Here is a 26,421-nt window from a genome sequence, read left to right on the forward strand (position 1 = left end):
CCTCGGTGGGCGTGGGGCCTGGCACAAGGCTCCATCCCACTACCCTGAGGTCATGTCCTGACCCAAAACCAAGACTCGGAAGCTTCACCAACTGAGCCTTCCAGGCGCCCCAGACCATACTGTAAACTGTGCAGTGGCGTCAAGCGGATAACGGTAACAATGAGTGAGTTCCAAAGACTGTCATCTCCCACAAAGGGACACAGTTAGGGCCTTGTGGGGACCGCCTGCCACATGATGGGGGATCTCGCACGATCCCCGGTAGTTGGCATTGCCTGCTCACCCTCTGGAGGGTTCCTTCCTCGGATTCACCCCTTGGAGGTGAGTGTCCCTACGGTCACACCGCTCAGGCACCACGATCGCTTCCAGAGCACTTTGCACTGTCGTGTGATTTTAAAGGTCTGCGAGCGTCAGAAACCGGCGGCTCGGAGAGTAAATGCTGCCTGCTGGGATTGACATGTCCTTCCCCCGCTTCTTCTCTCCTGTCAGTGCTTTGGGCTCCTGGGGCCCAACGGGGCCGGGAAGAGCAGCACATTCAAGATGCTCAACGGGGACTGCCCTCCGACCTCAGGACACGCCGTCATCAGGACCCCCGCAGGGTAAATCCAGAGCCTGCCAGGGCATCCTGAGCGAGCCCTAGAGCCGCCCGCATCCCCTCAGCTCTGTGGCCTGGAGTCTGAGCTGCATCCTCCTTCCACATTTACCTTCCCATTAGCTGCCAGGTGCCAGACGGGGAGGGGTCTCTGGTGCCAATGGGGCTCCCTTATCTCATCTGCAAAGGGTGGAGGGCGTGTGGGCAGATAGCGGCCAGGCCTGAGCTCTCTCCGGGCGCCCAGCGGGCCCGGTGTGTCTGGCTGCCGACCCAGGTGAACAGGAAATAGGAGGAAGGAGATCCGACCAGTAGGGAGAGTGTGAGGTACGTGTGCGTCCTGGTGCAGACTCTGAGAGGGAGTCGCGTGTATGGAGTCGAAGCGCGCTCGAGAGCTCACGCTGCTGGTTTTTCCCTGCAGTTGCGGAAGGAAGAAGGTGTGTGTCTGTTGCGTGGGTGGCGTGCGTGCGTGCGTGCGCAGCCCTAACCTCTCTATTTACCAGTACCTGTGGATAGAAGGGTCAGAATGTCAAAAGCAAAAAATATATGGTCTATTTTTCTCATCCCTGGAAGCCTGACTCTCTTGTTCATGATCCCGTCCCATCATTTGTAAACTAATTGGAAAATGAAATTCAAATAGCTGTTCTTGAAGGAAAGAATACATTTACATCTCCTTAATGGCCTGCAATCCCTTATTATGCTACGTATCTGTGTAATTAGTTTAATTATGACTAAATCGCACTTGCATTAATTATATTTTTAACCTTGATTATTTGTAATGTTAATTGCACATCGCTAGTCAAGGAGTTAAATGGGTAATTAGAACACAATGGAATTTTAACTACTTAGCCGGTGTACATCTTCCTGCCCATGAAGCTCATAACCTACTGCTACCCAGTTAGAGTACGTTGATAGTCATTCATTATTTTCAGGTCCCTTTTATCTCTTTTTTTGAGGTTATATTATCAGGAACAGGGCTCTTTTCTTTTCTTGTTTATTAATGTCTATGAAGGTGTGTCCGTAAGTACAGAATATACTTCGTAACGGAGCTTTGTAATTAGATTTAAATTATCTTGAGCTCCTGGCACAATGGCAGTGGTCACCGACTGGAAGACCGCAGGCCAACAGTCACTTCGTTTTTATTTGGCTGGTACAGCGCGTGCATTTTGGAATTGGACCTCCGTTGGTCAGAACGCAGACTTCCTAGTTCTTCACAGTCCCCACCCGTCCCTATGGCCTCGCTACCGGCACCAGCAGATGTGTAGGTTGACCCTCTGCAGCTTTTAGACGCTAGAGGTTGCAAACTGCTGCAGTTAGAATTAGAATAAGTTGTAATCCCAATAGTTACACTGTTGTGACTCTGGTATTTACCAAGCATCAGGCCATGTGGGGCTTGGCGTTTCTGGTCTCATCCAGGGGTTGGAACCACCTGGGGAAGAGGACCTCATCCTGATTACATCGATCAGGAATTTGGGGCGCAGGGCATTCTGTGGTGTGCTAGGAGTCAGGCTTTTGGAAAGTAGCAGAGGATTTGAATCCGAGTTACCAGATCACGTAGTGTTGGAATTCAGGCCAGTGACTCACTGGAGGAGTAGGAGGGCTAAGGAGCTGCCTCGGAGCCAAGCGGGGCCGGCCTGGGTCTGCCTGGAAGCAGAGTAGACTTTCGAAGTGTCTGGAAGGATAAGTTACGCCACCTACAAGGCCCATCACCCCTCCTGGGTCCTGGGTGTGAGGGAGGGACGGTCCCTGTAAGGCTCCGGTGTGTGTGCATTAGCCCTGGGCCTGCAAGCCTTTTGCACTCAGTGTGTGGCCAGCAGCCTTGTAAGGGCCATGTCCGCTGTGTGCTGGTCCTGTCGAGCGGTGATCATCCACAGAGGAGTGTTCACCTGGTCAGGAGACCGCAAGGCCTCAGGCCCTATCTGTGTGCATCCTCTCAGTTCACCTCTCTTGTCGGTTCTTGAGCTGAGGAGGGTTTTTTTTTTTTTCCCTTTAAGGTTTTATTTATCTTAGAGAAAGAGCACAAGCAGAGAGGAGGGGCCGAGAGAGGGAGAAGCAGGCTCCCCGATGAGCAGGGAGCCCCAACCGAGACCGACCGGGCGCAAGGGTCATGACTTGAGCCCAAGGCACTCACTCAACCGGATGAGCCACACAGGCAACCCCGTAACTGAATACATTGAAACTGAAGCTTAGGGGCACCTGGGGGTCACAGTCGGTTGAGTGTCTGCCTCTTGATTTCAGCTAGGGTCATGCTCGGGTCGTGATCTCGGGGTAATGAGGTGGGGCCCCAACTCCCAGGCTCAGCGGAAATGTGCTGGAGATCCCTCTGCCTCTCCCCAACCCCCCCTCTCAGATCAATAAAAAAAAATACTTTATGAAGCTTAAAAGCCACAGTGGTTAGTGGCTGCTAATTTGAACAGACACAAACCCAATTTTGCTCCTTTATGGTCTTTTTCTCTCATCTTTCCTTAAGAGCTTGTCTGAGATTTAACTCCTCAGTCTCACTACAAGACGTCCAGGTACGAGTATCTTCTCAACTGTGATGCTCGAGAAGCATCGTGGTTTTCTAGGAGAAATAGTAAGTCATGGCCTGGGGGAAATTTGGTGACGTTATCACCCAGTTAGAAAAACGTGAAGTTGTGAAGTTTCTGAACAGGAAGTTAAAAGCTGCCTACTGGGGCCAGGGAGGTGTTGACAGGTGGACTGAGGAGCTAGACGTCAAGAGCTTCTGACTTTCCTCCTCCCTCGGCCCGTGCGTGTGTGCACGCGCTCTCTCTCTCTTCTCTCTCTCTCAAATAAATAAAATCTTAAAAAAAGACGCAGGCATTCTTTTCACAGGTTAGACCAGTATTTTTGGAGTCTGTTCCATGTCAATGCATGAAGGTAGGACAGATCTTTCTTCTGCCTCCCGGCCCCCCAGCTTCCTCCAGTCTTAAGCGATCACACATCAGAGATGCGGGTGAGCAGTAACTCTTAGACCCTCTAATATCCCCACATTGCTGAGATTCTGAGTATTACACGTAGGAACCTACATACAGATCACCCGGCTTCGTTTAAGCACCGTGATACCAATATTACGAAGAAGACCGAGGCTAATTTATTGCTTATAAATCCTTTACACTAACGTGAATCATAGATTAAGTCATAACCTCACCAACTAGGAATCACTTGGAAATTTCTCTCCCGTTTTAAATTAAACGGCGATGTAAAATACTAATACCGATTAGGAAAACAGTGAAGGGAAATCCTCTATAGTCTTACATGAAAGTGGTTTTTATTCTTGTAGTCCCAGCTTTGAAAAAAAATTCTGTTGTATGTACGTATGTGTCTATTGTGTGTGTGTTATGTTTCTGTCATCTATAAATAGTCTATATCTGCCCGTTTATCCTGCATGTGTGTGCTTATCACATCCCCATCATCTAAGACTTACCTGTCCGTCCTGTAGGTGCACACACATACCCCACACACATCATTGCCGCCATATTAGTCTCCAATTTTTACATCACAGCAGGAGTGTTTTCCAGGCCTGCTGCACAGATCCCATGCTCATGCCCGCCCGGTATTCCACTGGATTTCTAAGTCCACCACTACTGAGCCATTTTTCTCTCATGCAATCATATTGTTTCCTAAAAAAAAAAAAAAAAAAAAAAAAAAAAAAAAAAAAAAAAAAAAAAAAAAAACTTACCTCTTTTAAAAAAATATTAATTTGAGAGAGAGAGAGCACGCAAGCATGGGGGAGGAGGGGCAGAGGGAGAGAGAATCACAAGCAGACTCAGTGCTGAGCGTGGAGCCAGACCTAGGACTTGATCGTGAGATCAAGACCTTGAGATCATGACCTGAGCCGACACAGAGTCAGATGCTTACCCGATTGAGCCCCCCAGTTATGTTATTACTTGAGTTTTCTTTTCTTGGAGCTCAGTGTCTCCTGGATCCAACAGTCTTGTCCTGTAGAACAGACTGGTGTGGGCCGTGTGGCTGGGCTCAGCCATGGCAGAGAGCAGGGCCCGTGGAAGGCCTCTGCAGGTCGCCGTTAGGGCTGAGAATCTTATTCATTCATTCATTCATTCATTCATTCATTTTTGAGAGGGAGACTGTGAGCAGGGTCAGGGGCAGAATGAGAGGGGAGAGAGAAGCTCGAGCAGGCTCCATGCTCAGCTCAGCAGAGAGCCCCATGCAGGGCTTGGTCTTACGACCCTGAGATCATGACCCGAGTTGAAATCAGGAGTGGGATGCGTAACCGACTGAGCCCAGCTGCCCCTGTCATTTCTTTTTTTAATGGAAAATTCATTCATTATGTCAAGAACTGCTGACCTCTTCCACAGTGTGTGGTGCTTAATTCATCATTTCTCCTGGGGCTTTATCCCCCACCAGTACACATCGGCTCCTGTATTGATGGACCAGGGGGATTAAGCCATCCTGCATTATCCATTTGTTTCATTACAAAGTGATATTAGAAAAACTGAAAATCCCCCAGCAGATGTACGTCCCTAAGCGTTTTGTTAATCAAAGGATAATGTTCGCTGAAGACGAATATTGGAGGCAATTGCTCTCCTTTCCTGGACATTTAAACACAAAAGCCAGGTCGAGGTCTTCGTAAATTTAGAATCCTTTTCTCCGGAGGTTGTTCCAACACGGAGCCCTATTTTCTTTAATGAATAAAATGGGCCGCTGGGGGCTGGGGATGATAGGAACACCAGCTCGATGCACGTGATTTCCTTTGTCCAAAGATTGTCAGAAGCAACCTCAAACATAGAGGTTATCTGTCGAGCTGTGTGAAGGTTCAGATAGGAGCTTCTGGTGAACATCAGGGTTCCTATGTTGTCTAAGCTGCTCAGCTCTCTGTACAAGGCCCCCTTGGGCACCCGTTGACTGCAGGTGCCTTCCCTGCACGGCACCCAAGCCCTCCCCAGCATTGCGTAGGACCTCCGATGCCCGTGATACTCTTTCTTCCTCCTCCGGCCCCATTTCTATGCTGCCGCGTGCTCCTTTCATCTGGGGAGCTCCAGTTGTCCAGCCATGTCAAGTGCGAACAGGTCTGTGGCCACCCATTGGGAAGATAGAGTTATTCTCACTCCATCCCACGTGACGCTTGACCACACCGCCGTTAAAATATCATGTCACATTGTGTTTCACTTCCCATCGGTAGGTCTGTTGGATCACGAGCTCTGTGAAGATGTACACAGTAGCTCCTCAATGAGTGACTCACCCTCTTCCTCTCACGGGTGAAGAGCCCGAGGCCGGGCAGGTGAAGGACTTGGCTGAGTCACATGGTGTGAAGTTAGCGGTGACTGAGTCCCCGGATTCCCAGCTTGTGTTCTCTTCCACCTTCTCTTTAACATTTGGGGATGGAAAGAAAAGGAAAAGGCCAGATTCGGTGGGGCTGATGACCAGCCTCGCTCAGTTACAGCTGTGACGGGCGGATGTAAGGACTGGCTGAGAGGTGGTCACGTACGTGGATGACCACCCTAACCCATGTACCAGTCAGTATTGACCTCTTACGTTGATTTGAAGACTTGGTTTCTCCCAAGAATGTTTCTAAACATGCTGACACCTGCACTTGTATTTCACATGTCATTTATAAGAACATAGATGGTAAAATTCAGTGTGCATAGGTTTAAACCTGGAGAATGAACTCAGTCTAGCCCTCAGAAGAGGAGGAAAGAGCCTATTGACCCACATTTAAGAAACACGCAACATGGCGGCACGACGTCATTTCCACACCCACGTGCGGCCACTGTGGAGGGCACACATCCAGTTCTGGCTTTGCTCTCGGGCGCAGGGGTTTGACCTGATGGGAGCAGTTCATGGACATCCAGTTACTCTGGGACTGACCCGTTGTGCCCTGGGCAGAGGCCGTGGGGTGCGTTAGCAGGTCAACCCTGCAATGACGTGTGGATGTTGGCAGGAAAACATGGAGCAGTTTGAAGGCAAATGGGTTTAAAAACCTGCCTTGGAAGCGAATCCTCCAGGGCCACGGAACGGGTCTGCGTTGGCTCCTTATGCCTCGGCCACTTGTGGCCTGCTGGTGGCAGGAGGGGAGTCAGGGTGGGCGAGCAGCGGAACCAGGCCAACTCTCAGTATTGAAGCGTTGGCTTGGCCGCGGCCTCTCAGAAGGTGCCAAGCGTTTTGTTTAGTCTTCAGAATTCCTTGCTGTGTTGCATCATCAAACGAAGAGTCGGGGGAGAAAGCTGGTCAGCACGCATCACGATAAGAGCCATTCGAAGTTTGTTTTTGTGTCAAATCCTCGACGGGAAAACGTCTTGTCTCTGCAAGAGGCGCCGAGGCATCAGTGTGCGGGCGGTGCAGCCGTGTGTGGACTGGGAGGCGGGCGGCCGGGGGCCTGGGGCAGACGGTGCCCCGTTGGCATCACCCCTGGTTGAGATCCATCGTCCCGGGCTGGCCTCCCTCCAGGTCGGGGAGGGCGAACTCACCTCACCCCAGAGCCTCATTATCACATGACCTTTGCCAGGCTGACCTCCAGGGCTCAGCCTACGTCCAGTCTCCGGCTCCCTTGTGACAGCGCCATTGAAATGGGTTCTGTGACCTCAACTCCGAGGTATCCGTTGATCTCTCCAGAGAATTCTTTTCTCCTACATTTCGACAAGCATTTAGCTACTCCCAGAGCAGCAGGTCTTTGAGCTAACAAAGCGGAGCTAGAGAGGCCACGGGATGCTTCGACTCAACAGGTCCTTAAAGCTCTTTGAAGGCCTGGCCCCACTCCGGCTCGGCGGCTCCGGCTCCTTTCCGCAGACCGTGGACCCCGCCACCCGCTGCGCCGGACGTCCGTGCGTGGTCAACAGCGCAGAACCGAGGGATCCCTGACGTGCAGGATCAGGCAAGGAGGTTTCCGTCTAACTCCAAGCACATGCAAGCGTTTTACGTGCACGACCAGCAGAAGAGGCTCTTCGTCCCACTCCAGTGTGAATCTTGTCCGTGATTTAAAAATGTGGCTCCCGCGTCCCTAGAAGGAGGCGGCCATTCGTGACCTGGGTGGTGAGTAGTCCTGAAGACAGATGGACAAGCATCCTCTTTCCGTGGCTAGAGCCCTCCCCGGCTGCCGTTAGTGACCTCCTCTGAAGCCCAGAGATCCCACCTGGGAGGGGACACGCATGGTGCAAGCATTGCAGAGGCAGGAGGGGCCTGGGCCACTGAGCCATGAGAACGATCATTTAAATAGATCCCCCATGTCTTTAAATGGCTTGTGCTGTTTAAATATAAGTTTGGGGCACCTGGGGGGCTCAGTGGGTTAAGCACCTGCCTGTGGCTCAGGTCGTGATCCCGGGGTCCTGGGATCCAGCCCATCGCCGGGTTCCCTCCGCAGTGAGGAGTCTGCTCCTCCCTCTGCCTCTGCCCCCTCCCCACTCATATTCTCTCTCTCTCAAATCTTTAAAAATGAATAAATACAAGTTTCATACATTTAAATTACCACAGAGCTAGTCGACTTGGGCAGAGCTGCTAGGAGACCAGGAAAGCTCGTTTCAGCAGAACCCAGATAAACATTCTGAAATGCTAAAACTGGCGCAGGGAGTTTTATAAATCAGCAAGTGCGGATAAACCCTTTTTAAAATGTGAACTTTAAATTGAGATGTAGAACAGCTAAAAATCGTGACTATAAGGCTTGATGAATTTTTTCTTCTGCTCGTCCATCCCCGTTAGCATCCCTAAGGCAGACCGTTGCCGGGACCCAGAAGCCCCCCTCGTGATCTCTCCCCGTCGAGAGGAGACTGTGGTGACTTGTCATCGTGGATTAGCCTCGTTTGTAAACTTTCCTTCAATGGGATCATACGTGGGCACCAGAGTGACGGAGTCGGTGAAGCCCTGACTGAGCCACCCAGGCGCCCCTGCAAGCTGTTTTGCTAAAACAGCGCCCTATTTTATGTCGCCAACAGGAGGGCAGCAAGGTCACCATATTTCCACATCCTCACAAATACGTATCGCGTCCCTGTTGGATCGCAGCCGTCCTAGAGGGTAGGAGGTGGTGCTTCCCTGCATTTCTCTAATGACTTAACGGTACTAACCATATTTTTTCTATGCCTTTTGGCTGTTTGTGCATCTTCGGAGAAATGTATATTCACATATTTTGCCCATTTAAAAGAAGTTGGGTTACGTGCATCTTTATTACTGAGTCGTAAGCATTATTTATTAGATTCCAGAACAAGCATATTATTAGATGCATGATTTACAAAAATTTTCACCGTTTGCATAGGATGCCTTTTAGTATTTTTGGTGGTTTTTAACTTTTTTTTAATTTTTAAAAATCTATTATTTTTTGTAGTTTCAAGTTTATTTAAATTCTAGTTACTAAAAAAAATAAAAATAAATAAAAAATAAATAAATTCTAGTTTTTTAACATACAGTGTGATATTAGTTTCAGGAGTAGAATTTAGTGATTCATCACTTACATACAACACCCAGCGCTCCTCACAAGTGCCCTCCTTGTTAACCACCACCCATCTAGCCCGGCCCCCACCCACCTCCCTCCTTCACCCCTCTGTGTGTTATATCTGTCATTAAGAGTCTGTTTTCTGGTTTTTCTCTCTCTTTTTTCTCCCTATGCTCACCAGTTTTGTGTCTTAAATTCCACATCTGAGTGAAACCCTCTGGTATTTGTCCTTCTCTGACTCATTTCACTCAGCATAACACCGTCTAGCTCCATCCACATCCTTGCAAATGTCAAGATCTCATTCTTTTTTGAAGCCCGAGTAACAGTCCACTGCATATGCTTCTACTACCTTCTCTTTGTCCGTTCATCTCTCGGGGGACACTTGGGCTCTCTCCGTAGTTTGGCTGTTGTTGATAGTGTTGCTATAAACCCTGGGGTGCAGGTGCCTCTTCAGGTCAGTATCTTTGTATCTTTTGGATAAATACCTAGTAGTCCAGCTGCTGGGTTGTAGGGTAGCCCTATTTTGAACCTTTTGAGGACCCTCCATCCTGTTCCCCACAGTGGCTGCACCAGTTTGCATTCCCATTAACCACTAGTGGATGAGGGTTCCCTTTCCTCCACCTCCCTGCCAACACCTGTGGTTGATTTTAGCCGTCTGACAGGTGTGGGGTGATACCACCTGGTGGCTTCTTTGGCATTTCCCTGATGATGAGTGACATTGAGCATCTATTCATGTGTCTGTTGGCCATCTGTATGTCTTATTTGAAAAAATGTCTATTCACATCCTCTGCCAATTCTTAATTAGATTATTTGGGGTTTTTTGGGTATTGAGTTATAGAAATTCTTTATGTATTTGAATACTAATCCTTTATCAGTTATGTTATTTGCAAATACCTTCTTCTGTTCACTAGGCTGCTTTTTGCTTTATGATTTCCTTTGCTGTGCAAAACCTTTTTATTTTAGTGTAGTCTCAATAGTATGGTTTTGCCTTCGTTTCCCTTGCCATCTGTATGAGAGGTTTTTTTTTTTTCCTAAGGATGAATACTATTCTGTGTGTATATACGTGTATGCCATGTTTTGTTTATCAATCCATCAGTGGACACTTGGGCTATTCACCTTTCAGCTCCTGTGAATAATGCTGCTGTGATTTGCTGTATGAATGTGTTTGCATTATTACTTCCCGTTCTTTCGAGTGTATACCCAGAAGTAGAATCATCGAATCCTATGGCAGCTCTATTTTTATTTACTTTTCTTATATAAATGCCATACCGTGTTTCGTGATATCTATACTATTTGATACCTTGAACATAAGTGTGTGACAGTTTCAATTTTTCTACATCCAACCAATACGTTAGAGAAGGAATAATTGAAGGTAAAAGAATTATTATATTTTTACTTTTTACTTATTATTTTTCATCAATCTTGTAAGAGTATTTTTTAAATTTTTTTTTATTGGAGCTCGATTTGCCAACATATAGTATAACACCCAGTGCTCAATGATAATGGCAACACCGTATCCAGCTGCTGTGACTTATGGCTAAGGGACATGAATGGTGGTGGAGAAATTGAGAATATTCTGTTATTAAGATACTTCCAGTTTATTGTTATTCAAAAGTGGACTTGGAACAGTCGTAAATGTATATTGTGGCCTCTAGAACAACGAACAAAGAAATGTAAAGATTTTATTTATTTGAGTGAGAGACGGGGATCGGGGGGAGGAGCAGTGGGAGAGGGAGAGAGAAACTCAGGAAGACCCTGCTGCGTGTAGAGCCTGACGGGAAGCTCGATCTCATGACCCTGACATCACGACCTGAGCCAGAATCAAGAATCGGAAGTTCAACCGACTGAGCCACCCAGGCACCCTAACAACAAAAAAATTTAAAAAGAAGTACAAATATATTCTAGAAATGGAGGGAAAATGAAATCGTATAAAATGCTCAACTAAAACCAGATAAGGCAGAAAAAGAGAGAGAAACAAGGGCAACGAATAGAAAATCATTACAAATACAGCAGATATAATCCAAGTGTATCAAGTATCAGTTTAAATGAAATGGTGTAAATATAACTGGTGAAACATCACCAATTGAAAGGCAGAAACTCCCAGAGTGGATAAAGAAACAGGATCCAGCTCTGTGTGTGTGTGTGTGTTTTAAGATTTTATTTATTTATTCATGAGAGACAGAGAGAGAGAGAGAGAGAGAGGCAGAGGGAGAAGCAGGCTCCATGCACGGAGCCCAACGTGGGACTCGATCCCGGGACCTGGCGTCACGCCCTGGGCCGAAGGTGGCACTAAACGGCTGAGCCACCAGAGCTGCCCTAGCTCTGTGTCTTTTGAAAGAATCCCACTTATTAAAAATAAATTTTATTTATTTATTTTTAAGTAGGCTCCACACCCAGCTTGGAGCCCAATGTGGGGTTTGAACCCGGCACCCTGAGATCAAGCCTGGAGCTGAGATCACGAGGTGGATGCCCAGCGCGCTTCGCCACCAGGTGCCCCAGAATCCCACTTTAAATGTAAAGACCCGGATAGATCAAATGTAACGGCGAAAAGAAAGATACATGGTGCTGACATTCATCAAAAGAAAGCTCGAGTAGCCACGATAATTGAGACAGAGCAGACTTTGGGGCAAAAAGAATAAAATCGTTAGGAATGAAGTGGGACATTGCATAGGGAGAGAGGAGCCAGTTCTGCCCAAGGATGTAGCAGCCCCTAAAGTGTGTAAAGCCCAGCGGGGCGTGCGGGATCCCTGGGGAGAGCCGGTGGAGCCGAAGGGGAGAAGGCGCCTCCAGGGCTGCAGTGGGAGACGTCGCTCCCCTTCCAGGAGCGGACACATCCCACGGGGGGCGGGCGGGCAGGTGTCGCTGAACCAAGCAGCTATTGGTCAACTGGATCGGATGGATATTTATAGGATTTTTTTTTAAAGATTTTATGTATTTATTCGAGAGAGAGACTGACAGACCCCATGCGGGGTGGGGGGAGCAGAGGGAGAAGCAGAGGCCCCGCAGAGCAGGGAGCCTGACGTGGGCCTCGATCCCACGACCCCAGGATCATGACCTGAGCTGAAGGCAACGCTCAACGCAGGTGCCCCCAGACGGGGCATAGAAGGGTCCCGGGGCGAGGCCAGGTTCTCCTTGATGCTGTTGACACACGATGCGAAGACCCTGACGTACGTGTCACCGGTGAGCCCTGATGGGCGGTGAGGGCTTGAGTGACGGTCCCCACGCGGATGCACGGCCGAGCCGGATGGTCCCGGGGAGCCGCTGCAGGGGAGCCCAGCTGGGGTTCCTGCAGACCAGGTGCTGCGCTGCAGCTGGGTCCCTATTAACGCGAGCCGACCGCCCCCCGTCCTTTCTTCCGCGGCTCCCTCTCTCTGCCTCACGGCCCCAGAATGCAAAAAAGAGGAAACCGTGGGAGACGCCGAGCGCGCGGCACAGTGGTCGGCACCGGCCGTTCCGCTTGCTCGGGGGCCGTGGGGACACGTGGCCTTGTTTTGCCGGCTCTGAAACACCGGTGGGGGTCCCCAAACGTGACTCTGTGCACATGGCTGGCGGGGGACGGAAGTGGAAACGGGCGCAGACCCGAGCCGCGGCGCGCGTGGACCTCGACGGCGAGCCCAGACACCGAGCCGCTGCCGTCGTCCCCTGGATCGTCCAGCTCTGCGGGCGCCCGGGGCGGGCAAGTCCACGGGGGCGGGCCTGGGCCCGTGACCGGTTTCTGGGTGCGGGGCCTTGGGGCGGCTTGGGTGGCAGTGACGGCGCAGCACCTGGCATGTCCTCGGAGCCGCCGGGTCTCACCCAAACGATTCCTTCTGTGTCGTGTGCATTTTACCGCCGTGGAAAATAGCAGAGTAGGAAAAACGAGAGAAAGCAAAACTCGTCGAGTGACGCTTCTCCAGAGGCCGAGGTTCAAAACGAAGCCGGAGACTCCAGGCCTGCGGCGGCCGTGTGCACCGATTCTTGTTTCTCAGTTTCTAGGACTGCGAGTGTCTTGTCTTCCTTAGGATTTTCTTCGGAGCCTCTTATTTTCTCTAGTTTAAGGACGCGGGATAAACTCCGCGCAGCACACAGAGCACGCGTCGATCCGAGGCTTCCTGTCGATACCCGGCCACGGCGCTTCAGCTTGGGGGCGCCCACAGTGACACGTGGGGTTTCTGCGGCTCGGGGTCAGCGTCCCTAACACCCCGTGTTGCCCAGCGTCAACTGTATGTTATTAATTCACAAAATTCTGATGTTCAGGGTAAAGTTGCCGAGAAAGCCTCCCACTGATACCTGTCGTTTAAAGTCTCTTAAAATCCACCAATGGAGAAAATTCCGGAATGTGGCCAAACTAAAAAAAAAAAAAAAAAAAAAAAAAAAAAAGGAAAAAAAAGAAGAAGAACGAAAAAAGAAAAAGAAAAAAAATTCCACAGATCGGCAAAAGTCAGGCTGGAAGCAGCTGTTTGCTACAGGAAGTAGAGAGGAAGGAGTTGGAGGGTGTGAGGTTCGCAAGAAGCAGAGAAAACGAAGCAAGGTTTGCAACGAAAAATTACGCAAAGCCGGGTTTTCTTGTGTCGTTTCCTTGTTCCCAGGCGCTTACGCCACTTTAATTAAAAATATTAATAGTCATCGAATGAGTGGAACGCCTTCCCTTTTTGGGAGATCCCAATAGTAGCACCTGTAGCAATAATGATTTCTCAAAAATGACTTTTTTTTTGTTTTCATTCAGGAAATAGACCTTTTCCTGTGTGGAATGCTTTTAGGCTTTACAGTCAATATGAGTTTTTTTTTTTTTTTTTAAGATTTTATTTACTTAGAGAGCGAGAGAGTGAGCGTGTGTGTGCACAGGGCGGACGGGGGGAGGGCAGTTCCCCGCGGAGCAGGGGCCAACATGGGCTCGGCCCCAGGGTCAGGGGTGGAGGTCACTGAGCCGTGACCGTGAGTCTTCGTTTCAGGAGACGTTTCCGGATGTTCAGCGGGAGGCTGCGTCCGGCGCCAGGAGCGTGGGCTTCTTAAAGGCCTGACCGGGGGGCGCTCGGGCCCGTGTCCGCGACCCCGAGTGCCACTGGAGGCCGAGCCTGGGCCACCACCCAGGCGCCCTGTGTGGGTGTCCCGCTGGCCCAGACGCCGGGTAGCGGCTCCCCGCGGGGCCATCCGAGCTCCTGGCGGGCCGGGCCGGGTGCGGGAGGGGCCGGGCCGCGGAGCCGGGTTTGGACGGCGCGGCCGTGTGTGTTGGCAGAGAGCTGCTGGACCTGGGCGCGGCGGGCGCGGTGGGGCTCCGCATCGGCTACTGCCCGCAGCAGGACGCCCTGGACGAGCTGCTGACCGGCTGGGAGCACCTGGACTACTACTGCCGCCTCCGCGGGGTGCCCAGCCCGAGCATCCCCCAGGTAAGGCGCCCTGGGCCCCTGCAGGTGCAGCGCGCTCTGCGGCCCCCGGACCAGGAGCCCCTCGCGCCTGAACCTGAACCCCGGCCCCTCTGATCACAGGGAACTGGGGTGTCTTGGGCTCGGTCACGAGCCGAGCGCCTCGGCCTCTTGGGGGAGGCTGACGTTCGCGGGCTCGTCTGGTCTCTGTGCACCTCTCCCCCTCAGGGGCCCTTCTATTCGGGAGCAAACATCATGCCCCTCCTCCGTAAGGGCCGCGGCCGAGGCGCGGGGCGGGCTGCTGGAAGGAGGCCCTCCTGGGGACTGGGTGGCCCCTGCCCTGCCGCCCGGCCCGGGCCCCAGAGGATGCAGACGCGCTCGGCCTCTGCGCGTCCTGGTGCTCCCTCCCGGTGCTCCCTCTGTAAGTCGGGCCCTCGGGCTGCGGGGCCGGCCGTCACCCCACTACCCTGGGTCCGCTCATCCCGGCCGGGCGGCTGTGGGAGCCCGACGCCGATCGGAGCCCACGTTCGAGGGCCGTCTGTCCCCATCAGCCCTGCCTCGTCCGGATGAAGGAGGCTTGAGGTCGGCAGGGCTTCAGCGCCCCGCGCCCCGCAGAGTCCCACTGCAGGGCCAGCCCGGCACCCCCGGCCTCTGGGCGCAGGCTGGGTCGGGGAACCCTCCCGGAGTTTGTGGTAACGCTGCCGGATGGGAGGCCTGGCTCCGGGAACACAAGCAACCCTGAAGTCGGCTGGGTCGGGGCCTCGCGCTGTCGGCGCACGAGGTGGGTCCTCGGGCCCTTCGTGTCACCTCGAGGCCGCGCGGTAAAGCTGCAGAGCGGTTCCTGTTGGGGCGGAAACGTCACGCCGGTACTTCCAGACGTTGTGGACGTTTCCTCGTCGTTGTCCTTATTAGGATTGTCCCGACTTGTACGGGTTTATTCAATCAAGTGTGAATATTAGTTCATACAGTTTAAATGTATTTATATTTTGTTATTTTATTTTTTTCCCTTTGCCTTACATTTTGTTAGTTCCTCAGGGCACTGACTTTTCCCTGCTTCTCCTAAATTTGAGTTAAGACACGATCTTGGCCAGTTTGATTGTATGATGAGATCCACACGGACAAGACAGAGCCGGGTCCGTGTCTCTACGGTCGTGAGGGTCCAGTTTGACCCTTTAGTCAGAGGTTTAAGCTGCGGGGAGGGAGCGGGAAACCCACTGGTGCTCGGCGTCAGCCCCCGAGGTCTGCATGGGGTCGGGGGGACGGGCCGGGAACGAGCCAAACGTATGGGGCAGGAATCATGCCGGGTGTGGAGCAGAGGGGCTGCGTGGACCCCGGACGGCCACTGGGGGGAGGGGGCGCGGATAGACGCCCACCGGCTGGGCCCCGGGCGCTCGGCGCAGGGCAGGCGAAGGGGGAGCCGGGGAGGGGAGAGGAGGCGCGAGAGCGTGCAGGTGCGGGGCCAGGACCTTAGCCCAAGGTGCTGCGCCCCCCCCCCATCCTCAAGGCTGTGTGAGCCGCTTCCCAGCCACAGCCCGAGGGAAGCTCCGTCTCAGTCGCCCCCTTCCCGAGCCCAGCGGCTCCTTCCTGGAAACGGGGCATTTCCTGCCCATGTGACTCTCGAGGACCCTCGTCCCAAGTCTCTGCGCCCCAAAGTCCCAGTGGGCCCGCCCATGTGGCTGTGCATCCAGACCCTGGCTGGCCGGGTCTCCGCCCTTGCACCCCCTGCACCCCCTGTGCCCCCCTGTGCCCCGGGCGGGGTCCTCGGCCCACACGGAGATGCCCACAGGCGCCATCCTGTACCGGGCAGGGGTGAAGGGGCGGGCGGGGGTGAAGGGGGCTGCAGGGCCGAGAGCCGGCCCGGGCCCGGTGAGGGCTGCCTTCACGGGCGGCGCCTGTCTTGCAGGTGGCCGGGGACCTCGTGGAGCGTCTAGGCCTGGAAGCCCACGTGCACCAGCTGGTGGCCACGTACAGTGGGGGCACCAGGCGGAAGCTGTCGACGGCCTTGGCCCTGCTGGGCGCACCTGACCTGCTCCTCCTGGTGAGTCCTGGGGACGGGGGGCCACGGCCTCTGGGCGCCGCCACCTGGGACGCGGCCGAGCTCGCGGAGCCCCCCGGGAGGAGAGCCCGTCTGCACTGTTGGTTCCCTGAACTGAGGAACTTCCTGCGCCGAGGTGACAGTTCCCGAACAGAATCCAAAAAAGCATTGGGGTTTTACAGAAATCTTAAAAAAGATCATCCTTTTTTTTTTTAATTAAGATTTTATCTATTCATGAGACACAGAGAGAGGCAGAGACACAGGCAGAGGGAGAAGCAGGCTCCCTGCAGGGAGCCTGACGTGGGACTCGATCCCGGGGCCCCGGGGTCATGACCCCAGCCAAGGGCAGATGCTCAACCGCTGAGCCCCCCGGGCGTCCCCAAAACAATGATCCTGGGTCGAGTCCCTGTTACGTGCGTCACTGAAGGTCCGACACAAGTCCACCGTTAGCGGCAGCCGTGCGGGACCCACCGCTAATCCGGGCCAGACATCCGCCCGCTGTCTCTGCGTCCCGCCCGCCCTCGGGGGACTCCTGGTGGGCGTGTCGGGGAGCGCGGGCCCTTGACCGGCACGGTGGGGGGTGCATGGGTGCCGCGGCTTTGGGCCAGGCTGCCCGAGACCTGCCTGGGAGCTGGCGGTAATCCAGGTTGGCCGGATGAAAGCATCAGCTGGTGACGGCGGGCCCAGAAATAGAGCCGGCGGCTGGCATTTGAAGCGTGGCTCCAGGTCCCCCCTCCCGACGAGGCGCAGAGGGCGCTCGGGGGCCCGCAGGCGGGACACGAGCCGCACGTCCGCGCTCGCTGGGCACTGCGTGAGCACGGCTCCCGTTACTGTTGTAGCTGTGCACGGACCTCGCCCGGGTTGCAGAAGAGCACAGCTGTGCTTTGCGGCCCGGGGCCATTTTTGGGGGTGCACTTTCTCTTTCTTGCTGACCCTGAGCTCTTAAGAGAAATGCGTTTAGTTCTCCCCGACGGCAAACAGCACAGACATGCATCTCGCCGCCCAGAACCCGTTTCTCTCAAAGGTGGTTCAGTAAGTGCAGGGGTCGGGTGTTTATTGGAGGAGAGAGCCCCAGGTTGCACGAAACCCCACTTCACCTGCTGGCGCTACACGGGGGACGCCGTTTCCGCTCCTGCGTGTCTTTCTGAAGCTCCGTGGGTGGTGGCCGCCCTGCCGCACCCCGAGGGGAGCTCGGGCACGTGCTGAGCCGGGGTCCCGCCCGCCCCCGCGTGTCCCGAGGCGCCCCCCGCAGCCCTCACCTGTGCCCTCTCCCGCAGGACGAGCCCAGCTCCGGGATGGACCCTTGCTCCAAGCGGCACCTGTGGCGGACGATCACGCAGGAGGCTCGGAGGGGCTGTGCGGTGGTGCTGACCTCCCACAGGTGAGCCGCAGGCTGGCACCGAGCCACTGGCATGGCTGGGGGGGGGAGCGAGGGCTGCAGGGCAGCCGGGCCAGAGCCCGCGGCCCACGCCATCCGTCGTCGTCGGGACACCGCTGCGGCCGAGGGAGGTGGCCATGAGCAGCCCAGCGCCCCACACGTCCGTGCCTCTCTGCCCAACATCATCTTTTTATTTTTAAGATTCACCTATTTTTATCTTAGAAAAGGCGAACGGTCACATGGGCGGGGAGGGGCAGGGGGAGAAGCGGACTGCGCTGAACGGGGAGCCCGACGGGGAACTCGCAGCTGCGCTGTTTCCCGTTAGAGGGCGGCCGGAGGTAATCCTGATGTCGCTCCTGCCCGTGGCTCGCAGGATTCCCCTTTGGCTTTCACGGTTGAACGTTGCCGTGTCCCCGCGTGGATCTCGTTGTTCATCCCCCCGCCCCCGCTCGCGTCCATTGTGCTTCTTGAATACGTAGGTTAATGTTTTTCGATAGACGCAGGGAAGTTTTGGCAGGTGGTCATTCCAGTATCTTTTCTGGATCTTTCTATCTTTCCTTTCCTATCGCTGGTACTTTCTGTAAGTATGACGGTGTCCCACAGCTCTATGGGTGTCTGTCCATTTCTTTTATTTTTTTATTTTAAAAAATATTTATTTATTCACGAGAGACACACACAAAGAGAGAGGGAGAGACACAGGCAGAGGGAGAAGCAGGCTCCATGCCGGGAGCCCGATGCAGGACTCGATCCCGGGACCCCGGGGTCACGCCCTGGGCCGCAGGCAGGTGCTCAACCGCTGAGCCACCCAGGGATCCCCCTGTCCATTTCTTTTAAATACTTTTCTCTGTTTTCAGATTGCATAATCTTGATTGATCGATCTTCAAGTTCACTGATGCTTTCTTCTGCTACTCAGATTTTGCTGTTGGCCCTGTAGTGAAATTTTCATTCCATTTATCATACGCTTCTCCTAAAAACATTCCATTTGGTCCTTTTTTTAAAAAAAAAAAAAGTTTATTAAAACAGCTGGGTGGCTCAGCAATTGAGCATCTGCCTTTGGCTGAGGACAAGATTCCAGGGTCCAGGATCGAATCCCACATCGGGTTCCCCGCATGGAGCCTGGTTCTCCCTCTGCCTGTGTCTCTGCCTCTCTCTGTGTGTCTCTGAGGAATAAATAAATAAAATCTTAAAAAATAAAGTTTGATTATTTTTAGTGGGAGGTAGAGGGACAGAGAGAGAGAGGCAATCTCAAGCAGACTCCCTGCTGAGCACAGAACCCGATGTAGGGCTCGAGCCCACGACCCTGAGATCATGACCTGAGCTGAAATCAAGAGTCAGATGCTCAACTGGCTGAGCCCCCCAAGGTGCCCCGTTTGTTCCTTTTTAAAAAAGAAATAGTCTCAGTCTACTTTAGGATCTCTATTTGTTGATCATCGTCATTTTTCTAAAAAATTCTTTGAACATCATTCCCTTTAGTGCCTTGTACATACGTAGAGTGGCTTCACTTGAAGGTTCTTTTCTGCTAAAGGTAGCATTTAGGGACACTTAGGATCAGGTTCTGCTGGCTGTTTTTCCCCCTGCGTATCGGTAATAATTTCTAGTTTATTATGCAGGTTATAATTTCTGGTCAAAAACTGGACATTTCACGATATTTATTTATTTATTTTTAAATTTTTTATTTATTCATGAGAGACACACACAGAGAGAGGCAGAGACACAGGCAGAGGGAGCAGCAGGCTCCATGCAGGGAGCCCAACGCAGGACTCGATCCCGGGTCTCCAGGATCACGCCCTGGGCCGAAGGCGGCGCTAAACCTCTGGGCCACCCGGGCTGCCCTATTTTGCGATATTTAATGAATTGTAGCATCTCTGGCTTTTGATTCCTCCCCTTCCCTCAAAGTCGCCGTTATGGCTGTTTGTTTTGGTGTTTTTGATTTGTCTGTTCCTCTTGTGTGTCCGTGTGTCAGGGTTTCTTTGCCTCCATGAATCTGCGAAATCTCTTTCCCCTGCAGCGAGTGACTCCTGATCCCTCCGTTCAGTTTGTAGATTAAATTCCGTGCTCATTTTCTGAAGCCCGGATTCCCTGGAGCCCCCTCCCGCCCCGGGTTTTACACGGGCAGAGGCTGCCCTCAGCGACCTCAGGGCCGCGGGGCTGTGTGCGCGCCGGGGAGGAGAGTGCCCGGCCAGGCCTCCTCCAGGTGGCCCGGTTTTGTGTTGTCCTGGTTCTGCTGGCCTCTGGCACGTGCACGTGGCGCGTGTGGCTGGCGTGGCCCCTCCCTGACTCTGCTGCGCGTCCCTGCAGCCCCAGTGAGTGCCGTGCGTGCCCCAGCCAGCCGGCGCCGGGCCCCGGAGCCCACCTCGGGCTGGACGCTGGCGCTGCTGGCCCTTCCTGGCCGCCGGGCTCCACCAAGCTCCTGCTGCTGACGCTGTCGCCGTCCGGGCACGACGAGAGGTCCAGACGCGGACGCAGAGCGCAGAGCCCCCGGGGTCAGGCCCACCCGCTGTGGCTGCGTGTTGCGAGGCCAGTCGTGGATCACCGGTCTCCTCACCCGCTGTGTTTCTCAGGGCGTCGCACGCCGTTGGCCAGTTTCCAGAATTCTGAAACGGTTGCTTTTATTCATTTTGCTCTGTTTTATACGTGTCTTTTTTTGGGGAAAAGATTTGCCATTTTTTTTTTCATTCAGCCACAGCCAGAAGTCCTGCCCTTGTCTTTTTGTGTTTGTTCTGTTTCTCTTCAGAAAATTAAATTTTACATCGACACGATATATATTTGGCAAATCCTCTGCCTTATAATATATATACTTTTTTTTTTTTTTTTTTTTTTGGCTTAAAGCGATCTCTTGGCCGAGCCGATTGCAGAAACTCCCTGCGTTCCTGTGTTCATTACGCTGGCATTTGTTAGGTTCTCATGTTCGTAGGTCGGTTCTACGATCGGATAAACTGGTGTCACATTAAAAATGCCTTTTAAATTCCACCGAGCACGTAATTATTGCAGACAGTTCTCAGAAAGACCACATGTCACCATAATTATGTCCTCTTATTCGTACGGCCTCACGTTGATGAGGTGCCTTCATTTTTTTTTTGTGCCTTCATTTCTATAAATCTGTCCATATTCATGCAATGCAAAGGTGTAAATGACTCACGATTAATGAAGAGCAGGGCAGCCGGGGATTGAGTCTGTGATTCTGAGACAGCTGCCTTCAGCTGAAAACTATCCAGGTGGCACAGTTTCCTCTTAGTTTTGAGTTCCCGTCTCTGTTCCTCTTACTGTTGCTTTCCTGGAGGACCACGTAGAAATGTGAGGTTCCCACCTGTTTCCCACTGTGCCCTCCAAGAGGAATTGAAATAAAATGAGTCCATCCGGGGCACCTGGGGGTCTGACTCCTGATTCCAGCTCAGGTCATGATCTCAGGGTTGTGAGATCGAGCCCCGTGTCGGGATCTGCACTCAGTATGGAATCTGCTTGTGTCTCACGTCTGCCTCTCCCCCTGCTCGTTCTCTCTCTCTCTCTCTCTCTCTGTCTCAAATAAATAAGTAAATAAAATCTTAAAAAAAAAAAAAAACAGAAGCGAGTCCATCCCCATCCAAGAATCGTAAAATCTTAAAAAACAAACAAACAAAAAAGTGAGTCCATCCAAGAATGATGGGGAGTCTTTTTGCTCACCCGCCCGCCCGCCGAGCCCTGACCTGTATGTCCCATTATAAGCCCTGAAGCCGTCCCGCCGTTCGGCCAGAGTGCCGTTCCGGCCAGCGTGATCATCACCCCGAGGACGTGCGGCGTTCGTTTTCCGCGTACACGGGCAGAGGCTATTTTCGCTGATAATCGAACCCCCGGCATTTGGTCGGGATCTCACATTCCGGCCCCCCGTGCTGAGCGGCTCTGGTATCCCACCTGTAGTTTGGATCTTGTTCGTTTGACGGCTAATAAGAAATCAGTGGAAACTACGGAGTCATTACGGAGGTCGGTGCTTCTACGGATCCGCACTCACCTCAGCTGCTTAAGGATGTGACCCAGAGATGGCTTCAGCATCCCCTGCTTTAATCACGCTCGTAAAAATGGAATAAGATTGTTTTAAACTGAAATCGATTAAACAAACAGAGGAAGACGTGTTTTCACGGGAAGACCCGTAAGGCATGTTTGGGACGTGGATAGCGGGTATTCCTCAGTCCGCGTTAAGCTGCTGTAACAAAGATCCCCGACTACAGTGACTCAGACCAGACAAGCTTCCTCTTCCACACGGACTCTTCACGCTGGCGGGCTGTGCCAGAGCTCAGGTCATCCAAGGCCTCGGGGTCTTCCCTCCATGCCTCTTACTCACCTGTGGGTTTGGCCCCATCTTCATGGTTGAAATTCACTTTCTGGTCCAGCTCATGGACGGTGGAAGGAACCTACACCCTACACGGGCGTCTGCGGCGAGCTGCGCGGGCGGCGAGCAGGGTACCCTCGATCTGGACAGGCTGCGACCGAGCACGCGACTGCTTTATGTCCATTCCCTGGTAGTACAGACCCTGCATGTTCCCACAGGTGATAGTATAACGAGGCGGAAGAAGAAAACACTTTCCACCCTTCACCTCACTTTTTCAAGTATCGTGAAAATCATACCTTTTTGTGTGTTTTTCTTTCCTAGTTTTTTCCATGTACGTGTACATTTTTTCTAACATGACTGCCACTTTATCATTGCTGTATCACTACTTTTTACATTGAGTTTACAAAACCTCCTTTTCATGGCGAACACATGGATCCACTCCCGTTTATAGGAGTTTTGTATCATCCTATTGCAGGACCGATTTCTGGATTTTTACCGTTATAAGTAACTTGTCACATGCATTCATAAGTTCTGAATTTCCTAAGGTAAGTTCCTAGAAAAGAGGGAATCGTCAAATTGGGTTTTCAGAAAGTCATGCCGATTTTTCACTCCTACCGGCGGTATATGAGGGGCCCCTCCGAGGACCATGGAGAAGATGCTTTAACTTTTGGGGTAATTTTTATGATCTGAGAATTCGTTGTTTTAATCTGCCCTGCAGATGAGGGGGGAAAGTGCTTTCCTGTACAACGTACAAAAGTACACATGACAAATGCCTCTCTGGCTGGAAAATAGTTTTCTGATCACTTATTTGGTGGCTGAGCTTCTGAGCTGTTGGTATGCGGATTACCTGGGAGCGGGTCTTTGGAGTCTCTGTGTTTGCCCTTTTTCCTGGATCGCGTCTGCATCGTTCTGTTTTTACACTAACATGTATCTGCTCTTTATACTGAACGTATTAACCCTCTCGGGTTGCGTTTGTTGTCGTTTTTTTTTTTTTTTAAGGTTTATTTGCTGTGTGTTGACCCGTTTATTAGAAGTTTGTAGTTTTGCCTTGTCAGCTGCCAGACATTGTCGTAGTTTGTCTGTTGCCGTCCTACTGGGCGGGACGTTCGCCTCCTCCCAGCGCTTACCTGTTGGAAGCGCGACTATCCCCTTCCACGCGGTCTTGTCTGGGTCCAGCGATCTGCCTTCGAATTCCTTAGCGGGTAGCCTTCTTCCAATTATTTTAGCCTTAAACAAATGCTAATAGTTTCTGGGGCAAATTCTATGACTTTTCTTGTTTACGGTGTTTTCACCCTCTTAACTAAATAACTTTGAAGATATGCTCCATGATTTTGATTGGCATCAGACTATATCCTTATTATAATTCATGTTATTTTCCATATAATTATAATAATGCTATTCTAAGCTAGGACTCTTTATTACATATTTTATATCAAATTAATATTGCATATTATTGCCAACTAAATCACAGTTGCAAATTATAATGTCGTTTTTATATTTTATTTTATATATTATAGTAAAATCAAATTCATATTTGTATTTTATATGAAATTCACTGATTACATCTTGTATTTATATATCCTATTATATTTTACATGTACATTTATACTAACACTATTTTATATTGCAATGATTTTCATATTACAGTGATTTTCATATTATAATAATTATAACAATGTTATAACATATTTTCACATTATAACATTTCATTTTCATATAACAGTTATAATGTTATAATTTTATAAAAAAATTTATAATCATTATAATTTCATAATAATTTTATAATAATTTCATAACATAATTTTATAATAATTATATAATTTTATAATAAGTATATAATTTTAAAATAATTATATAATTTTATAATAATTATTTTATATAATTTTATAATAAGTATAAAATATAACAATTTTATATAATATAAATTTTATAATTTTATGATTATAATATACATAATTTTATAATTATTTATGATTTTATATAATTATAAGATATTTTGTAATCATTTTAATTTTATAATAATTATAAAATATTATAACAATTTTCTTTTTCTAAAATATATTCACTTTTTTCTTGGCAGATCTTTTTATTGATTCAAGATTTCATTTAGGTTCATTAGTAGATCTTATTGCTTTTATTTTTTCATAAAACTTCCACATTTCCTACGAAGGTCACTCGTATCTAGTTTATATTTTTGTACTGTCGCTAAAAGGTTCTGTCCTCATAACTGCTCCTCAGATATTGAGAGGCTGCTAAGTTTTCAGTTCATTGTGTCAGGGGCTATCTAAATAAAACATCCGTTTAAAAAATGCTTTTTGGAGGGTTTCTTGAGGTTTGTATATTAGATATTCAAGAATATAGAAAATTCACGAATTTGCCACGGTGTTTTTGTTGACCTGTTTGGTCCAAGCCTGATGTCCGCAGGACACAGCTCGCTCACGCGCCTCTCGTCCTCCCCGCAGCATGGAGGAGTGTGAGGCTCTTTGCACGAGACTTGCCATCATGGTCAACGGCAGCCTCCGGTGCCTTGGCTCTCCCCAGCACCTGAAAAACAGGTATGTCGCATGTGTGTTGCATGTATGTGGTGTGTGCATAGGTGTGTCCCATGCATGGTGCCTGTTGGACATATGCATGCCACATGTATGTCGCACGTGTATGCGGCGCACATATGCTGTGTGTATATACGTGTTGTGTGCATGTTGCATTGGTAGATGTATATCGTGCATACACGCGTGTTGTGTATAGACTGCATGTGCCCCTGTGTTGTGCGTGTGTGTCGTACGGATGTATCGTGCTCCATGTGTACATGTGCCGTGTGTATGTGTATGTTGCGTGTGTTTTACGTGTAAATGTATGTTGCGTGTCTGTTTCTTTCGGTCGAACTGTTTACTGTGGGTCCGTGCGTGCCGTAGCTCTACCTGCTGGTGCTCTAGAGCCAGCGTGGCCCGGTCCCCTCACTGCAGAGGAAGGGAGAAGGGGGCTGAGAAGGTGAGTGTGTTTGGGACGCACGTGGGGCCCCCCAGCCCCCACCACAGTCATGCTTCTTCCAGTAGGACATGCGCTCTCCTTGCGACAGTCCAGAGGGAGAGAGGACAAGAATGTCCCCGCTGATCCAGGATGCCTTCCCCAGCGCTTGTCAACCCTGTACCCCTCGTCCGGGGTGGATGGGGCCCTGGCACCGGAGGCTTGGCGTGGGGTCACACAGGTGCTGTGGTCGTCGGTTGTATTTGGACTAATAAGGACTAAAGATTTTCCCTGTGTGTCCTCATCCTTTACATTTCTTCCCTGTTAATTGTCTTTTTATGTCTTTTTCGAGTTTTGGGGATATTCATGATTTTTCTGTCAATTTCTACAAGCATGTTTGTGTCCCAGTATTGCGTTTTTTTGTAAAATTCTGTGTCATCTAAACTATTTTCACCCTTTCTGATTTCCTTTTAACTTGTTGGTTAATCTGTTGTTTCGGGTACAGAATAATTCATTAATACGTGTTGATAAATTGTTTTTTTTTCATTTATTTAGTGTTTTTGAAATTGGAATCTGCAGGCAGAGGTTTAACAGACCTATATGTTAGGTTGAAAGGTGTTTATTTCACGGGAGAAATGTTATCGGGTGCTTGGCTGGCTGCACGGGGCAGTGAACATCCGTCGTGCAGTGGCTCGGAGTCGGGGCTGCCGGGACAGCCAAGGCCGCTGCCGCTTGCCGCGCAGGGTCGGCCACTTGTCAGATCAACCTGCTGGAAACTTCTCAGTTTGTACTCCGCTCATCTTTGATAAGTATCATCAAAAGAAAAATAATACTTCACACTCCCTAACCTTTATGAACGCTCACATAAAGGTTTATAGCCCGTGCCTGATTGCTCGCTGATTTATGTGTGCGCCTCGCTGCCTGCCCCAGGGCTTGGCGAGCCGCCGGGGAGCCGCGGGGGAGCGGAGGCAGCCGTCCGCCAGGGTGCGGGCTGTGGGCCCCTGGTCTCACCCACTTCTGGCCTCCGTTCCCGGGACGCGGCGCAGGCGGCTTGTTAGTGACGCAGGGACTGTGGGATGACACGAAGCGAGAAGTGGCTGGTGGGTGATTCGCCGAGACACGGAACCCAACGCGTTGCAGAGCGTCCTTTGTGAACTTGGTGTTTTCCTGCAACAGCTGAGCTGATGATGAGTTTCGGTAATATGGGATGAACAGCGAGGGGCTCCTTGTGATGGGGACCCAGGAGTCCCCAGGAGTCCCTGGCCTCTGTGCCCGCTGCAGGTCCCTGCGGCTGAGGGGCTGCATGGACAGGACGGACCCCTCAGTGTGCACGGCCCTGGGCATGCTCGTCCTGGGGCTTTAAGCAGATGTGACATGCATGGCCCCGCTTCCAGCCCTGTTGTCCCCAGTGCAGGCCACGGGTTTGCCCCAGT

The 26,421-nt window shown here is 51.1% G+C and overlaps 1 protein-coding gene across 1 annotated transcript in view; it reads left to right on the forward strand.

Annotated features, from left to right (window-relative positions):
• The window catches only part of ABCA13 (ATP binding cassette subfamily A member 13), a 265,035-nt gene that overhangs the window by 228,333 nt on the left and 10,281 nt on the right, over nt 1-26,421 (forward strand). The window contains exons 63-67 of the mRNA XM_055301220.1: nt 487-596; nt 14,182-14,332; nt 16,212-16,346; nt 17,621-17,724; nt 24,487-24,579. Coding sequence (XP_055157195.1) covers nt 487-596; nt 14,182-14,332; nt 16,212-16,346; nt 17,621-17,724; nt 24,487-24,579 — 593 coding nt within the window. The remainder of the gene's footprint in view (nt 1-486; nt 597-14,181; nt 14,333-16,211; nt 16,347-17,620; nt 17,725-24,486; nt 24,580-26,421) is intronic.

This window comes from Nyctereutes procyonoides, unplaced genomic scaffold, assembly GCF_905146905.1.
Source record: "Nyctereutes procyonoides isolate TBG_1078 unplaced genomic scaffold, NYPRO_anot_genome, whole genome shotgun sequence".
In the NCBI taxonomy this organism is placed as follows: Eukaryota; Metazoa; Chordata; class Mammalia; order Carnivora; family Canidae; genus Nyctereutes; species Nyctereutes procyonoides.